This window comes from Neopsephotus bourkii, unplaced genomic scaffold (assembly GCF_033783945.1).
Source record: "Neopsephotus bourkii isolate Nb327-2 ecotype Australia unplaced genomic scaffold, CSIRO-AGI_Nbou_v1 NB_168, whole genome shotgun sequence".
NCBI classification, from domain to species: Eukaryota; Metazoa; Chordata; class Aves; order Psittaciformes; family Psittacidae; genus Neopsephotus; species Neopsephotus bourkii.
This window is the reverse complement of record NW_026900684.1, coordinates 5535603-5554213: the sequence shown is the minus strand read 5'-3', so window position 1 is coordinate 5554213 and position 18611 is coordinate 5535603. Positions and strand designations below refer to the sequence as shown.

The window sequence follows — 18611 nt, the reverse complement described above, 5'->3', positions numbered from 1 at the left end:
GCTTCATATAGAACAACAAACTCTAGTTGCTACCAATGTGAGCTCTGTATGGGATCGAAGGTCTGCTGTCAGTTTGCCCACCTCTTTAAGGAACACAACTGAGATTGCAGTGTTGTTGGGATGTTTAATGAACTGTGTGCACTATTACAGAGGATAGTATTCTTCTAATATTCACATCAGACAAGTTCATTCCTCTGTGGACTCCAACCCTCTTTTTTTGTGTACTAAAGAAGATGTCTCCCATATAGAAGATGATAAGGCATTAGTTTTCATTGCAAACATCGCTGATTCACAGGGCAAGAAGGGAATTTCAGATGAGCAGACAGACCAAAATACATGACCATTTAATGTTGCCTGGAGCCATTCATGTCTGCTTGCCTTGAAGCTTGTGTCCCAGAAAGACCCTGGACCTCCTTGGAATACACTGACAACCAGCTCATCAACCTCATCCTTGGGCTGCTCATCCCAATATTTATCATCAGTAACACTGTACAAAAAATATGCCTGGTCTCTAATTTTGTTTTTGACCTTTGTTAATCTTCAACCACAGCTATTCTATACCTTGCTCACTAGATTAAAAAGCCCTGCAATATCTGGCATTTCTGTCCCCCAGAGACACTCAGACACAGAATTAAGGTCGCTTAGCAAATTTCTTTTGGGTCACCTGTACAACTCCAGTTCTTTACTTCCCCTGTTGTAACTTATCTTCTCCAGGCTGAGAAAATGACCTTTGGTGATCTTCTTTTTAACGATTATCAAAATAGCAACATGGTATTAGTCACTGTAACATGTTGAATTTATTATTGCTTCCATTACTGCAGCTTTCCAGTGTAATCAAACATCAAGAGTCTCAAAAGTAGAAACAGGGCAAAAAGCAATTTCAGCATACAGATATCGTCATTTAAACTCTCTGGAATTGTAGTCAAAAGCACCCCTTCCTCAAGCAGCTGAGGAAAACAAAGAGGGTATGGTTTCCAGGAATATGATAACTGTTGTATCCTTCTGGAAGAGAGCCAGCAAAAGCATTTGCAAGTCTGCATCCTACAGCTTACTTGGACACTACACTTACAACATTGGCTTTGTCCAGAGCACATTCCCATGTCTCCATGCACTTTTGTCAGCATTCAAATCAATCTATGTAAGCCCAAGATGAAATAAGAAAAAAACCCAAACCAGCAAAAAAACCCAAAAAAACCCCGTGCGGCCGCTTGGCCACCCACAATAGCAGCACAGCAACACTGAATGCTATGAACCCTACATTGACCATACATTAGATCTGGAAACCAGAGCAAGTGCTCCTGTAGCATTTGCTATGGGAATGACCTCTTCTTTCTTTGGTGGTCTTTCACTGACTGCAGGGACAGCGTGTAGGATCACTAGTAGGCATGATATATCACATAGGGACCACCCACGCCTAAGCCTACAAGAGAAAATACTCTTCTGAGACACTCAGTGATCTTTTCTTAAAAAGTGAGGATGTGTGACAGGTGCTCAGTGCTACACCTGGTGCATCAGGAAACAAAACAGAGGTAAACCATCTCTGCACTGAGCAAATCAGATTCACCAGAGAACCCACAGTGTGTATATTATCCAACACAGTAAAGGTACCAGTATGGTATCCATCTGATGATAAACATATAGGCTGTGGAAGGGTTAAGTTCCTCTACACAAACTGCTGCACGCTCTAAGGTAGGTAGGTTTTAACAGCTGAACTGACACATGCAGTTCCCTTTCTCCCCTTCTTCCCCTCCCTACAACATCTTTCCTCTGCTATTCCCTTGAAGCACCACCTAAATGCTGACCCAGACTGGCACATTTATCTGCTCCTCACCCCACTTCTAAACCCCCTCGAGACCTGCTGGATGACTTGCCCTGGGAAATGCTCTGCTCCTGCTGCCTGCCATGAGGAGAAAGAGAGTAGGATTTTAAAGTCACCAGCACCGTATTCCCACTTCAGAGCAGGTATGGTGGTGCTGCCATCCCCAAGGACTGAGCACAGCTTGCTGGGAGCAGAGCATCCTGAAGGGCCCAGCTCTGCCTGTTTTTGTATATGCCCTGCTCTGCTCTTACCCTGCTGGGTCTCATCTGCCCTGCTTTGAAAAGGAAGACGACAGGAAAAAAAACCAACAACAAAGAAACCCCATGTGCTCATCCTTAAGTGGCCTGAAGAAGGCCAGGGCTCATAAGAATTCAGTGGGGAGTCCTGGTCTGGACAAAGTGGCCCTGCCATCTGCAGCACCCCAAGCAAAATAATACTTACAAGATGTGCATGGACATTTATGTTCCCAGAAGAGGTTGCTGACAAGTCTTTACAGTTTTTTATGACCTCCAATAATACACAGATCCAAAGCAGAAACACCTTAGCCTATGTATGTCAGGCAAGCCACTGCATCCAACTAGGATCACACCAAAAGGCACAGAAAAATCTCTACTATACACGGCATTACTTTTTTCTGTTTTTTTCCCGAAGGAGATTGATTTAACAAGAGCATGAAACTAATTCAGTGCTTTCATAATGGGGCTGGGGCTGGGATGCACAAAAATGAAGATAGGCTGAGAAAGTTGGGGCTGTTCAGCCAGGAGAAGAGAAGGCTGCGTGGAGACCTCATAGCAGCCTTCCAGTATCTGAAGGGGGGCTGTAAGGATGCTCGGGATGGACTCTTCCTTAGGGACTGTAGTGGTAGGACAGGGGGTAACGGGTTAAAACTTAAACAGGGGAAGTTTAGATTGGATATAAGGAAGAAATTCTTTCCTGTTAGGGTGGTGAGGCACTGGAATAGGTTCCCCAGGGAGGTTGTGAATGCTCCATCCCTGGCAGTGTTCAAGGCCAGGTTGGACGAAGCCTTGGGTGAGATGTTTTAGTGTGAGGTGTCCCTGCCCATGGCAGGGGGGTTGGAACTAGATGATCTTAAGGTCCTTTCCAACCCTAACTATTCTATGATTCTATACAGGTTAGGCTTTGCAGATGCTTACTTGTGCAGGAAAGCAGGTTTTATGCCTCTGGAGAGCAGTGCTCTGGGCTGACAGTGGGTCTGCTGAACCAAGTGGCACTGGTGGGCAGAGGGATCATGCTGGGACCCCAGACTGCTCACAGCTGGGTACAGCTCAAGGGCAGCACAACTCCGAGCACTACAGAAGGTCTGAACAAAACGATGGGCACAGCTGCTCTCTGCACCATTAGAGAGGGTGAGAGCCTCTGGCAGTTTTCTGTTCATCAGCTGTGACTTCAGCTCTGGGCAGAGAAATACCTTGGTATGTGAATATCCACTTATTGCCCCTAAGAGCTGGTAGCAGGTATGCTAGTTGTGAGCTGTGAGGCTGCAGCTAGTAAGAAGGAAAAAACACTGCTTCAATTTGTAGCAGATGAACTTGTGTTAGAGAAAACTTTCTGTTCTCCACTTTGAAAGTGTTTCCATTTTTTCTGTGGTAGAAAGCAAACACAGATTTTTACAGCATTTGTGTATGTGTGAAAAAGGAAAATTTTGGCACTTGGCATTGCAGCCTTTCTGCGGGCAGCAAGTAAACAAAGTGGGATGAAGAATGTGAAAATGAAACACCCTCCCAGTTCCCACTCTCTTCTCCAGCCTGTCCTTGGTAGGACAATACCCCTTCCCTGCCAGTATTACCACAGACTTCTTCATGCTCTTTTGCTTCCTGTTCTTCATGTTCTTTTCGTTTCAGAAATGAAAAGCTGCTGAATCCAAGAAGCAAAAGAGACTACTGATTTTAAAACTGTATGTCACAAACAGAATCTTTTAAAGCTTTGCTGCTGCTGGCATCTGTGGAGGTTAAAAGAGGAGCAAAAAGAAAATATCTTATTCCCTCATAATGCTCTCTGCCTCCTTCTGGCTTTTTTCTCAGCTTGGACAGTGAAGTTGAGGTAGTTTCAGTTCATGTGTACAGATAATGAATTTCCCTGTTGTACTCCTATCCCTCCATTTTTTCATCCCTCAGACAAAATGCAGGCATTATTTATGTAATTAAAAGCTTGCTTAACTGCTAAACAGAAATTACCAGCATCCTTTCCTGGACCAGGCTGGAGTCTGGATCCTGTTAACTTGGCAGCTGAAAAGAGGCATCCAATAGAGCCATCACTAGGCTGTGCTTCCTGTGGGTACCAAGTGGACAGACAGTGGAGGTGCCCATGTCAGGGGGTTTGGAACTTGATGATCTTAAGGTCCTTTCCAACCCTAACTATTCTATGATTCTATGATTCTGTGCTGTACTGTGAGACAGGATAGCCCTCACAGCAAACAGTAAATGTACTAGTGCACATCAGCCAGAGCCCAGAGGGATGAAAGCCCAAAGGACATTTGCTCCCAGAAACATGGAATAAATGGGGTGAGGCATACGTAGAGATTTGAGGTGCTCAGGGGGAGGCAGAAGCAGTCTGGCTATTTATCAGACCACAACATCATATACCAAAGCCCCTCAGCAGCCAAATATGGCAACGCTGAGAACGGAGTGCAGGAAGGATGGTAGAAACACAGAGTACGGGTAAAACCTTCAGTCTGGCAGAGTAGACCTTGACCATCACCCATCCCTGGGACCTGTTGCCCCTCTCTCTCCTGCTGCGCAGAGAAGGCGATGGTACATGCAGGGCTGAGCCCACACCTTGGTTGCAGGAGTCTGAAACATCCTTGGCTCAAACTCCTCCTCCATCCTGCTAGCTTCATGGGACCTCACAGCCTCTCTGCCAAGTATTTAAGATCAGCTCCTGTCCAAAAAGCAGCACTGAGGCTCCTTGCTGGCTCCTCTCTGAGCAGCTCCTCACTCACTGCTGTGAGCAGGGACTCCCTCTGCTTCCCATGGAGGCCAAGAGAAATACAGCTGACCAGGTGGCTGGCACATTCTCGTGGAGGACCTGCCAGAGAAGACTTCATCTGTTGTTAGGATCTTGGAAAATGAATCCTCCTGGGTTTCCAGCTCAGGTGTGATGCTGTCTGCTTGTGTTTATGCTGGCTGGGGCTGGAAATGTGAGAGGCCCTGCGTACCCTGAGCTGGGGGGACTTCAGGGGAGCTGGGATGCAGGGGGTGCCCCAGCACTCCCCCAGTGCCCATGGGTTGGCAGGCGAGAAAGACCTAAACCCCTCAGCGTGAGCAGCTTTTCTTGAGAGATATGGCATGAAGGGCTCTGGAGCAATAACTCGTGCTTGCAGCAGTTACAGGGGAGACCTCAGACTTGCCATTGAGCTTGGTATGAGAGCTCCCTGCAGAACCAGGCCATGGCAGGAAAAGAGAAGAATTAAAAGCTCCCCACAGGACAACAGCCCGAGGTGGCTTGTGATCTTAATTCCTTTCTACACAAAACAAACAGCACATGGTGTGATTAAATGAGCGTTTTGGGATACGTGTATTTCGACTCCTGCTTCTCTCCCGTGTCAAGCTCATGTCAAGCCCCACAAAGTTCTCTCAAATACATGTCAGCAGCAACAGCTCCTTTTACCTAATTCACCGTTTTGTATCATGCCTTTCAGGTCAACAACTGCAATATCATAACTGGAGCACAGAAAGCTGGGACAGCAGGTAGGATTCAGTCTAGCAGCTCAGAAAACAACCCAACCACCCAAGAACCAGTCCTTACACCCCTGTGGAAGCCAAAACTGTGAAACACAGCATGAATGAAGTTGTTAGAGAAGACTGCTTTTCAAGGAGTTGGGATTTTAAGCCAGTACATCCTTGTGTTACCTTGCACATCACCAGATCTCTGTAACAAAACAAAGTCTCCAGCTGTACATCAGCAAGATCCCTTTGCTCCAGCAGTGACTTGACTCGTTTGGTGCTTCTAACAGCAGGTCATGATGCATGCCCTGGCTTGAAGGGAGACTGGAGCTTCCCCCTAAGCTCTGAATCACTGATGACTTTAAATGAAGAAGCCAAACCATTAGCATTTGTCTTGTTTTTATGCTATGGGTTTTGTTCTTATAATTGCTGTAGATGTAGATGAAAGCCCAAGGGCAGGCGCCGGGTTTTGGGCTGAGGCTTTTTGCATCAGTCAGGGAAGCTCTGGCAAACATCTTCTCATTGGTTGACAGCAGTGGCAAGTTTAGGTAGGAGAGCTGTTCCATGGCCCTGCAGCACTGCATGACCACAGGCAAGTCACCTCCCTCCCTTCGCTTCCCCTCCAAAATTTATCCAGTTTGTTTACCTGTTTACTGTGCCCTTGTGGCCAAGAAGGCCAATGGCATTCTGGGGTGTATTAGAAGGGGGGTGGTTAGTAGGTCAAGAGAGGTTCTCCTTCCCCTCTACTCAGCCCTGGTGAGACCTCATCTGGAATATTGTGTCCAGTTCTGGGCCCCTCAGTTTAAGAAGGACAGGGACCTGCTGGAGAGAGTCCAGCGCAGGGCAACTAAGATGATTAAGGGAGTGGAGCATCTCCCTTATGAGGAGAGGCTGAGGGAGCTGGGTCTCTATAGTTTGGAGAAGAGGAGATTGAGGGGTGACCTTATTAGTGTATATAAATATATAAAGGGGGAGTGTCACGAGGATGGAGCCAGGCTCTTCTCAGTGGCAAACAATGAAAGGACAAGGGGAAATGGGTATAAATTGGAACACAAGAGGTTCCACTTAAACCTGAGAAGAAACTTCTTCTCAGTGAGGGTGACAGAACACTGGAACAGGCTGCCCAGGGAGGTTGTGGAGTCTCCTTCTTTGGAGACATTCAAAACCCGCCTGGACACGTTCCTGTGTAACCTTATCTAGGTGTTCCTGCTCCAGCAGGGGGATTGGACTAGATGATCTTTTGAGGTCCCTTCCAATCTCTAACATACGGTGATACTGTGATACCTAGGATGGACCCTATTCCTCCCACTGTGCCTGAGCGTCGCCTAGCTTCTAGTCTCTGCAAAACAGGGTATGCTTCACATTAGCATACATCAGTGAGTTGTTTTTGGATACACGGCTCCTGGTCAGCAGTTACAGTTGCATCTATTTGGTTATAGCTTTGAAAATCTTGGTAAACTTGCTATTTCTCATGAATATTAAATTCAGCTCTCTTTAAACCATCAGTAAGTAAAATGGGATGACTAGAAGGTCTGGCAGATAACCGGGCAGCTGCACTGCCTGCTACTGCTTGCTAGCTGCCCCTTGCAGAGGAAAGCTACCTTCTGGCAGGGCTGATGAAAACAGTTTGGCACCGTATGTCCTAGTGTGTGCAGCCATGTCTGGAAAGCAGAGTCCTCTGTCCTAGCATGTGCAGCCATGCTCACTCTTATATGAATGTGGGGCCACAGTACCTTGTGAATGAGCAGAAAAAGAAGGGATCTGAGAAAGCAGTGGGATATAATGAACAAGGCAGGGGTGGGAATGTGCACATGTGGCCAGATATTTGTTAAGCTTATTTAGCTTAAAAAAAAAGCTAAATTCACAAATGCTAAAATGCTGCAGTTTGGAGGTTAAAACTTGAGTTTCCTAACAGCTCTTTAAGCAGCAGTGGAGGACAAGACATGAAGAATAGCTTGTAGTCACTGATTTCCCACAAGAAACTGTCAGCATTTAAGTCCCACACATCCCAGTTGCAAATGGAAGCAAAAGCAGTTACAGTCATGCGTGTGTGTGTCCCACAGAAGAGATGCATGACTGCTGAGATGTGATGTTAAGCTTTCCCATGCCCGTACAGCAGCAACAGGGAGATGGTAACTTGCCAGTCCCTAAGCAGGTCACCACGGTACGATGCTCATGTCACACTGCCATGCTGTGTTTTCTCCAAAAGCTGCCCCAGCTTTGCAAATCAAACATGCACAGGCTGAACACAGCTAATGCTATGTCTACTCTGTGCCCCAGACTCCTAACACCACCATCACCTAAAACATGACACCTCCTTTCTGTGGTGACTGCATCACAGCACTGGGGGTAAGAGCAGTGCACCCATGGAATCTTCTATGCTGTCATGCCAGGACAGTGTCACAGGGTTCACTAACACCCCAAGGACTCAAATGCAGCCTTGGATCTTCCTTTGGATCACCTAACTCAGTCCTCAGTTGGCTCCTGACCTGTTTAACACTGTTGTGATTCATGTGTTAGGAAGGTGAATAGTTATTTGCAGTTAAGTTGTATTTGCATTGACATCCTCATCATGAAGGCCAGGAGACTTGCAAGAGGAGTTGAGTTTGATCTCATAGATTGTCTCATTGCCTCAAGCTGGGGTGTGGAAACTCTGATACTCTAAAAATGTGAGAAGTCCATCAGTGGTGTTTCATCATCTAAACCAAAACTCGTTCTTTGTGAGCACAAAATAGGATGTTTTCAGAACTCCCTGAAAGGCTGATTGCAGACTACGCTGATTACATTCTACGCATGCACACTTACTAGGAGTGATGATTAAATGTCGTAATAAGTGAAAGCAGTCACTTTCCCTCTTCTCTTTAACAACTTCGTCCAAAGGCGTTTTTACACACATGGAGTGCTAAACCTGTCTGCCTAAGTACACATGAAGAGCATGGTTTGGGGTGAAATGACATCTCTGTTTTCAATCATGACATTTGTTCTGCATTCACGGATTTGCACCAAGTCATGAAAAATCCCTGTGGTGATTTTGTACTTGATTCTGTTCAGAGATGAGCAAGAGAAAAGCATTTCTCTTGAGATAGAGGGAGGGAGGAAGGGGTTAAGCAGTTTCAAAACAAGCTGGGCACAACTGATGTCAGATTTTTGTCTTACAATGGCATCTATTTGCTTTCCCAGCAAGCAGTATATGGACTGCTCCACATTGTATTGTTCCAAGGACAGCAAAGATGCCACGTATCTTAGGAGAGGATGGATTTTCTCACTCCTCCACATTAGGTGGAAGGTCGTGCTTGTTAAATAATTCCAGATGAATTATTACCCAGATAAAAATCCAATTGGAAACTCCAGGAAAACTTTTCTGTTTGTTTTTATTTAACTATTGTTTCCAGAGTGCCTCTGATGAAAATGGCCCAGCTATATTCTGTGCACCTTCCTAGTGTCACTATAACCGTGTCACTCCACTTAGACTAAAAGCAAGTCAGCACCGTGAAACCCATGACTACCCTCTCCAGTTTCTGAAAGCCTCTCCTGGGCATTCAAAAATACTGTAAGGGAGGAAAAGCAAAAATCTTCAGTGTTTTCCTATTTGGCTATTTCAGATTATTACAGGTACAATTTCTTAGGGCAAAGTTAAGACAGGGACCTGTGAAAGCAGAAAGTCTGTGTAGTTTAAGGAGAAATTTAACACTGAACTTGCCAAACCAGACCTGCTGACTGAATGTAAGTTCTCTTCTTGGCCACCCTCAGTTTACATGCCTTTTTATTAACTGGAAAGGCTCTGAGCAGGCTCTGTATTACTTTTCCATGCCTTTCCTGCTTCTTTTTACGTTCCGTATACAGTAATCCCCATCAGTAGTCCCACCAGGGAGCCCGGGATGGCCATGCTGTTGGTGGTGGCAGCTGATAGGGACACGGCAGCACCGTGGGAGAGCAAAGGCAGACTCCCAACAATCAGCTCCAAGTGACGTTTCCAAGTTCAGAGCAGGCTCCAGACAGGCACTACTGAGCTGTAATGCCACAGTGCTTTCAAACTCCCAGCTAAAAGCATAGCTTGTGATGTTTTTACATTGTCTTTGGAGGAAGAATTCACAGCGAGCTGGGAGCTCTGAGGAGCATCACAGCACAGAAATGCAAGTACTCACCCGTCATCAGCGTGTAGTAATTTGGGTAGGAGAGGCTGGGGAAGTCTGGCGTCATGTAATCCACCTTCACCCCCATGTTCACGATGTCCCGAAAGCCCGGCAGCCCCTCCAGCTCGCTGTCGTCGATGTAGTCGAAGCGAAAGCCATCGAGCAGGAACAACAGGAGCTTGCGGGGGGCCGAGGGTGCAGCGGGAGGCGGCAGGAGGGAGGCGAGGGCAGCGGCCAGGAGGGCTGCGGGGAGGCGGCAGCTCCCCATGTCCAACGGGACCGGGCAACAGAGAGGGCTCCGCAACGGCTCCGGGGCCGGGCCTGGCACTGCTTGTTCTCCCTCCCGCTTGCCACAGCCCGTGTTAAAGCTACAGCGCTGAGTGGGAGGGCACAGGTTAATGACAAGCAGATGATTAACTTCGAGCGGAGGGAAGAGTTGGATGCTTCCCGGCTGCAGAGAAAACGCTTCACAGCGATGGGGAAACACGACACAGAAATAAGTGGAGCCTCTCAGGGAGGGAGAGAGAGAGGGTAAAAGAGAGAGAATAGAGGGTGAAAGGGTGGGAGGGTGAGCAAAGACGGGAGGGAGAAATTAAGGGAAGGAGGGAGGGACGGAGGGAGTGGGCAGTGCTGACGTCCCACGCGTGGTGGGATCTGAGCCCCTGTGCCTGGCAGAGCTCCTACTGGGTGAAACTGCTCACTTTACACGGAGCGTTACATCTCCAGGCATGCACTGCATATCATGTCGTTCTGTCAGTGGCTTGTGATAGACAGACTGAGATTAAGGCAAAGCAAAGTTTGGGAGGTGGAGGGTACAAGTTGGGGTCCAGCATTTCGATGGCACAGTTGTACCCAGCTCACATCTACATGGACCTGAGTCACTGCAAAGCACCCTGTCTTCCCCACTTGCTCTGTGCTGCCATGGGACTAATCCTGTTCCCAATGTACTAGTAGAAGAATCCAGCATTAGACAGAGCAAACGGTACATTTATTTTCTAGATGTTGATGTTATTAAAACTTAAAGAGCTAGTCAGTGACATATTTCATATTAAAAATCAAAAATTGTTTGTATTTTAGTCACAGGTCATCACCAGGTTCTTCTCTTGCAAGCCACAAGAGCTTAACTATACCTCTAATGCAATGCCAGCGGCTGCTGTACACTATAATTACTTATTAAATCACTTGACTTGAATTGTGTTTGGTTTTCCCAAATAAAAGAAGTTCATGGCACTGTCTCACTCATCATGGGAACAGCCCTTCTCAGGTGCTTACACCTGGGGAGGTTGCAGCAGCTGGCCACTACCCCAGTGTTGAATCTGAACTTCTGCTCTTTACAAGGCTCCCAATCACACATTGAGCGTGTCTAGTCACTCCTTGGCAAACAGCAGGCTGATGCAAGCTCAACAAGGTGGTTGTCAGCCTCCCTTGCCCCAGCTACTTACGTACCCCTGTGCAAAACCCCCTTGCATCCTGCTGTGCATTTAGCAAACTTGTATCGCATCACATCACGTCCTGCACATTTAGCACAGCTTCACGCTTGCTGCAGGTGCCTGTGAGCCAGAGCAGGTGTCTGCAGGTCACCACTCCTGGGATATGGCTGGACTGATGCTGTGCTGCCCTTTTCCCATGGGGCTTCCAGCTCAAGGAAGAAGATGCTATGCCAGGGGAGGGGATGCTGGGATTTTCTGTAGGAGGGAGTCATTTCAGGCAAGTGGAAGAGGATGGAAGGGGAGCCTGCAGTCAAGCAGGGCTGCTCAGGCTCTTTGGCTGGCTGTGCTTCTCATTCAAGTTCCTCAGTGTTTCCTCCCTGCCAGTGGACTAAATGCATTCCTCTCTACAGCTTACCCACCCACTCTTTTCCTTCCTTTTTTTTCTCATCTTTGCTTTTTCCATCTCCTATCCCAGGGCACAGCACTTAAGGTATACCCTCACAGCAGAGTTACACCTGAGACAAGGACTCAGAGCATTTCCAAGCTCCAGCTCAGGGATCTTTAGAGCCAGATAGTAACTGAGCCCTGAGCCCTTCGGGGGTTTATCCCTTTTCACACAGCATTTACTTTTGGAGCCTTGCACTGCCAGTTTTCCTCATCTTGGCAACTTTAATTCTTATGTTTTCACTTTTCTTACCTTGCTGGCTTTAGTTCACGTACTTTCTCACAGTGCAGCAGCAGTTTTCTCAGCAAACCAAGCCAGGGTCACACAGCTGTGCTGCACATCAGGTCACAGACAGCTGAGCCCTGGGGGCATCCGTGCAGCCCCGTGCCCAGGAGGACAGATGGACCGTGGTCCCCGGGCTGCTGGGACAATAACAGGTCCCAGAGCCGCAGCCGAGCCCCTGGAGCAGATATCACCATGGGACCCGGGCAGTACCAGTGTGTTGGAGCCTGAACTTTGAAGGAGAACACGCGAAGCCTGCCACGCGGGGGAAGCCACAGTGCTGTGTGAGCCGGGCAGCAGGCAGCGTCCCAGGCTGTGCAAGGCTGCCCGCGGGGACGGGGCCGCAGCTGCACACAGGGCTGGTGGGGACGTGACCGGCTGGGCAGCGTGCGGGGCAGCACGTGCTGCAGGGCAGGCCTCCGCAGGGACAGACAATGCTCCTCTGGCCATCTTCAGTATCCACAGGGATCTGCCTCTTCACCTGCCTCCTGACGGGGATGTGCACATCCTCCTCTTGCTTATCCCTCCAGTATGGGAGGTGGCCCTGCAGAACCTGTGCTCAAAGACAGCACTTCTACCAGTGCTTACTGAGGATTCCCACTGTAGCAAAGACTGTGTAATGTTCTTGGAGCTGCCTGTAGCATTGTGTTGTGGCCAAGCCACTGTGTTAATTGACTGTGTACATACTTACATTGAATGAACTCAGAAACTCAGGGTAATATGATTATACACCTCTTGGCAAACCCATGAGGACATTCACTCTGATGTCTTGGCTTGCCCTTCTAATAGGTGGCCTCTGGGCTTGCCAGAAGGGCTCAGCAGAAGCAGCAGCTGCCGCTCATGAAGGGGTGGGACAGTCGAGGAGAGTCAATCAAGTGTTCAAGCAGGACACCCACCTTGAAAGGATGACCTGGTTTTTGAAGTGGTTAGGACAAGAAGCCAGGCTTCCATCATGAGATGGTACAAGGATATGTCTTCTTATAATTTCACGGCATTAAGAAATAACACCTTTCTTTCAAGAAGGTTTCAGTCTACTGGGTGACAGCTCCTAAGGGAAAGCTCTACTTCAACCAACACAGCGACAAGGGGGACAATTGGTGGAAGGTACCAGAGCTCAAGGGCTGCTTTTAGAGCTGGAGATTCACAGGTCTCCACTCAATAAATAACAACAGTGTAAGGCCTCAGAGGGGTTAAAGGAGTAGCGAGCCATGTAACCGTGACTCCGTACAATACCAAATTGTGTTTTGACAGACAATCCCCCTGAAGAGTGGGACTGGAGCCAAACAGTCTAGCTTGGCAGAGACAGACCCTAGCAATACATTTCATCCCTGCCAAGCAATGCTGATTTGCTTTGGTTCACATTCATTTGTAAGCACCCTGTCTGCACAAAGCCCCAGATGGCCTGGGAGACTCCAGCACAACAATATTTTGATACAAATGCTCTTACAAAAGCTATCAGAGCCTGAGCTGGTGTCCAGAGACAGCAGTCCTCACTGGTTAGCTCTAAGATCAGGTTTAGGAAGAAGCGTGCATACAGGAAAGAAAATCCTTCATCCCAATTTGTGCATGAAGAGATACCCCACTGATCCAAACTTTGAGACAAGATCCACAAACACTTAGATTGCTCAGGAAATCCTCTTGGCGAAAAGCAGGTTTCCAGTTTTGGAAAACTGCTTCCAGTGTCCTTGAATCTTTCTTTTTTCCCTTTGGTCTTGCACAGATCACAAACATGACAATAGAAATGCAAGATAATTCTCCAGGCTCACACTGATGGTTCAGGCTGGCTTGTCAGGTGTTCCAGCTTCCCTTGCGGCTCGGCTCTATCTGTGCCATTAGGTCCAGGAGTGCACGCAATAATGAAAGCTGCTATAAGTAAATTGTGGTTTCCCATTTCCCCAGTGACACAGAGAATCTAAAAGGGAAACCTGTCCTTCTTTCTCTTCTGTAGAAAAAAACAAGAAGGCATAACATAACTCCTGGTTGCCTTGTAATTCCTCTTCAGTTCCAGTTCTCCCTTCACACACAGAAGTAGTTGACCACTTTGACCAACACAGCTTAACTTACTTGGTTGGTTGTTTCTTTCTTCTCATTAGAGAAGAAAGCATGGTCACCTCCAGACATGAAAGCCCCGAGGGCAATGATAAATTGCTTACTTTTGAAGAAGAGGAAGGGGATTTGTGCCAGTATGAAATGTTAAGGTCAGAACTCTGCTGGACTAAGGTCCTTCTTCCTCTTCTCCCCATAAACCCACACTGAAAACCTCACAGGTGGTACCAACCCCTGTGCTGACTTCAACACAAAACCTCTGGCAATGCATGTACCTGACTTCTGAGCTGGCAGAAGGTCTTATATTGGTAGACATCATTGGCTGCAGAAGTTTAGTATCCGCTTCTTTGCTCCTGCACTGTGCATTCTCACCAATGCTCCTGCATGGAGGGGTGGATTAGGGAAGGCATCTGCTGTTCTATCAGATCTTCCTAGAGGATATTTAGCATAAAGTCAAGTTATTCCTGTGATTTTTTGGTGTGCAGTAGTTCAGTCATGAGGAATTCAAGCCATAGCGAATGGGTTGCTCTTGCCATCAGTCTTGTACAGATGAATATGATAGTCACACACTTGTTAGCTACAGAATATTTCAAAGCTAGGAACTCCAGCTTTCCTGGAGAAAAGCAGTGATCTTTCTTAGCTTCTTGAGACACAGTTTTTCTTTTACCTTACCTGGCTGGTATGATACTTGCCTTACTGGAAGCATCCACATGCTGGATAATGGGCACATCAAAATGGGACAGAGGTGGCCCTGATGGATAGCCAGGGGATAGTTAAATGTTCTTTCAAATGTCTCAGTCAGGGTGATTCTGATGTTTGGGGAGCAGCTCTCCAGATCTGTTACTCCATCCTGCAGTGCTACAGTCACAAGTCATATTAATAACTTTCCTATTTGAGGCAAATCTAGGGGAGATGCAGAAACTTAATGAACTAGTGGAGTTCCTTCTGTGGCTCCCAGTTTCCTTGCAAGGAGCTTCATGGGCTTGGTGCATCATCACCAGCACTGCCCTTTCCTGTGAAAGTTCTCCCGGGGGAACAGGCTGTGCTTCCATTCAATGAAACAAAATCAGGTTCAGAACAAACAAAGGAGGTAGCTCTTCACACCGAAGCACTATCCTGGTGTGCAATGCCTTGTCCTTGAAGACCACAACTGTTAAAAGTGGATGTGGGACAAATTCACAAGAAAAAAATGTGCACCTGGGCCAGGGAAACACAAAGAGCACTGGCTCCAGCCATCCTATCACTTTATGTTCATATGGAGGGTGAAGAATGGGAGTATTTATTTAATGGGACAATCTTTTCCTTTTCAGTGTTTTGCTTAGTACTGTTCGTGTTCCAGCTCTTATAAAACCAGCACCTTCTTCTCTTCTCTTAATGGCTTTTCTTGACAGTAATTTCAGCTGATTCTCCTCCCTTCAGAAACACGTGAATTATCTGAACTACTGGAGTGGACTTTCATAATAAAGGACAGAAGAGCAGGGTTGAGGGGATGGCAGCAGGTAATGACATGTCTCCAATGAGACTGAGCACAGTCAGCAATGTCCCAAATCTGGTAGCTGCTGTTGTCCAGCAAGAGAGGCTGCATGCCTGCAGGGCTGAGGTGGGAAGGAGACTGCAAACATCACATTGAATAAACCCCCAAAAGATGTCCTTAAGGAAAAACATATTTTATACAGCTAGTGTGGTCTGGAATAACAATTTTTACCTGTACTCTGAAGAGCCATGGAAATTTATGAAATATTTCTTAATGGTTGTGAAGGCAATTAAGAAAAATAAGCTGCTCACCAGTGGGCTTAAACTCACAATGCAGTCAGCCTCTGCCATTGGAAGGTATGTAGGAGCTCAGGAAAGGTGAGACTGGGAAGCCTGCATCAGATCATGGCATCTCATGCCTGCATGTGACAGAAAACACCCTCTTTTCTCACCCCATGGTGTGTCGGCCTGAGCACGAGACTGACTGGCTTGAGGAGACAGCATCGATGCCTTCGACTGAAACCAATCTTCAAACCGACCTTCCAAAAGACTGGAGTTTTGATGGAATATCAGCCCACCTCCACCTCCAGTACCTCCCCAACATTTCTAACTGTTGTTCCTGCAATGTTATTGCTTAATTAGCCCAAGACTGTGCTTGTCTGAACATCAGTGTCCTGTAATGCAGGAGTTTTTACCTCATTGAGGAAACCTTGTGCAATGCATTTCTCTGTCAAAATCACCTAGCCAGGTTTGCTAAATGGCAAAACCAGATGGTGCGAAGTAACTGGATACTGCATTTTCTGCTTCATCTCTTCTGCCTGGTCATTTCCCTATGTGGTGGGGGACTGCGGTGAAGGATTTTGCTGCTATTCTAGAAACGTGGGTCAACGTGCAATGGTGTGGGTGGCGATAGAAACTTGGCAAGCTAAGCAAATTGACTGAGATTAGTTAATATATTTAGTATAAAAATAAAACCAGAATCAGTAAAATAAAGTAGGTGTTACTAATTCTGCTGTGACACTAACGTGTGCTTCAGGACATTGAACTCAACACATCCATTTGCACGCCAGCGGCTCCTGCAAGAGTACAAAGAGATTTTCTGCACTTCCACCAGTGCCTTGCACAGCAGTTTCTGACAGTTTATTACCTTGCTGGAGCAACAGCCTTAAGAAATGAAAAGTATGAGCTTAAAAGTCTAACAATCTTGCACAATCTTGCAGTCATCTAGTGCAAACCAAATGTAGACCTATTTAAGTGAAGTGTTTGGATTTCAGATTTTCTGCTTAAATGAGGGGTAATTTGAGAAGCCCAGTACCTAGTGAATCAGTGCCCATGTGCCTGCTTCCCAAGAATAAAATAATATTCTGTGTTTGATCTTTCTGCTGCACTTTTACACAGAGCACAGAAAAGACTTACAACGTTGGCTTGAAATTAGTATATGTACAAAGTAAACTGCCCAGGACTAGCACAAAATGTCATTTTAAAGCTCCCTAATATTTTGTATTTAGCATCCTTCATAGCCTGCAGGTTATACAGAGTTCAGTTTTAACTTCTGACATCAGTGCTTAAGGACTGCGGGAGTTGGGCTCACAGCATGACCTAACCAGGCAAAAGGCCTTTATTCTGACAGCAGTTATTTAAGCTAACCTAAGAATATTTATAATCAGGCTCTAAAGGCTGATTAGCCTCTGCTAAGCTGCCTGCAGCAGGCATGCCCTGTGTAGCAGAGTTTCCAAGTTGCCTCCTACAAGTGCCATTGCATTTTGTTCATTTTGGCTTTCATATATTTGATGTCATCAATCCTGGCTTTTGGTTACTGTATCTCATTCATCAGTAAGGCTATGCTGGCAGTTGAAGCCCTCACCTGCAGGACACCCATTAAAGTCTTGGCTTTGCCTATCATGCAGAAACCATGAGTGTCTGGTTCTCATCTCGCTGACTGCTGAGTCACCTCTGAAGAATTTGCTCCCACAGAGAAGAGACTGCTTTTTCACAGCCTAACCTGTCCTCTGGATAGAGCAATATTCACATGATATCTGTTTCCCAGCTTTGGGTGTTTCTCCATCAGCAAGCTACAACTTCTCAAGCAGAGCTGGATCTGCATCAGATCTTACATGTGAGGTCCCATCCCTGTCTAGATACTGTTGGTGATGTACTTCCCTGTAAAAGGGCAAGGTCATATCTCTCTATCAGGGTCAGCATTACTCTCTCCCTAGCCGAATACTCATGTTAGGAAATACTAACATATTGCTTATGGCTTGAGTCAGTCTCAGTGACTGAAGGAATCTTTTATGAGGACAGGAGCTAGGACAACCCTCAGCCTTGGGGGGACCTCAACTGATTTTTCTATTTGGGCATTTCGCAGGTCTCTGAGATAAATTGCCTTGATTCCTGTCCCTTTTAGCTCTGACAGTACAACTCAAAGCAGAGTTCAGCAGGACTTCAGTGGGATGTGGATGTGATGTAGTGACTTTAGTCTGCTCTGAATTCACTACACCACATCTCTTCCTGAGTTGCCTCAACTTAGTGTCTTTAGATCACTGCTCTTCTGCCACAGGCCTGAAATTTATCATCACATCTTTTGATTCCAGTAGTGGAGACATCCATTGTTTGACATCCTTCTCCTTTCTGCTCAGACAGCTTATCATACACCTGAGTGAAATCACACCTTTGTTTTCCCTGAAATCTGTCCCCATTGTGGAGGCCCCTCTTTCATGCTCCAGCTTTGGCTCACATAAAAATGGTCTTCTCTTTGTACAAACATCCACTTAAAACTCCCCTTTTCCCTTTGTGCTGATACAAGAAGCTGGAAACCCGGGGAGCCTGCGCTCTCCTTTTCCCTTTGCTCTATGAATGGCTCTGAGCTGCTGGGGCCATCTCCTGCTTGTGGAGACCTCACTGCCTGCCATGGTGGAGATCCTGCTTGTGCTGCTGTTTGCACATCTTCTGGCAACACAGCTTTCCCTGTAGCCCACCTCAGCACATCTGTATGACAGCAAACAAGCAAAGAGAGAGCACGTGTAAAGCACAGCTGTACTTGTATGATCTTGTCCCTCTAGCCTCAGTGGCCAGCCACTTCAGTGAGCTGCCTTGGGCTGTTGCATTTAGCTGGAATGACTCAGAGGAGTAAAGGATGTAGGTAGTTTTGGTTGATTTTCTGGTTTTCTTTGAGAAGAAGCTAAACAAAGCTCTGATCACCTGAAATGAGGAGGAATAAACAGTAGGAACGTTTGCTCCTTCTTGGGCAACCATCTTCCTGGTGGGTACAGAACCCACAGTTGCTTTCTTTGTGGCTTCAGG

General features: G+C 46.8%; 1 protein-coding gene across 2 annotated transcripts in view; it reads right to left on the bottom strand.

Moving 5' to 3' along the window:
• ENPP6 (ectonucleotide pyrophosphatase/phosphodiesterase 6) overlaps nt 1–10095 on the bottom strand; it is a 32872-nt gene extending 22777 nt beyond the window's left edge. Inside the window, exon 1 of one of the 2 annotated variants that reach the window (XM_061371829.1) lies at nt 9648–10095. In XM_061371829.1, coding sequence (XP_061227813.1) covers nt 9648–9903 — 256 coding nt within the window. In that variant the 5' untranslated portion in view covers nt 9904–10095. The remainder of the gene's footprint in view (nt 1–9647) is intronic. The other variant, XM_061371820.1, reaches the window with a different exon arrangement.
• Between the last annotated feature and the right edge of the window lie 8516 nt (nt 10096–18611).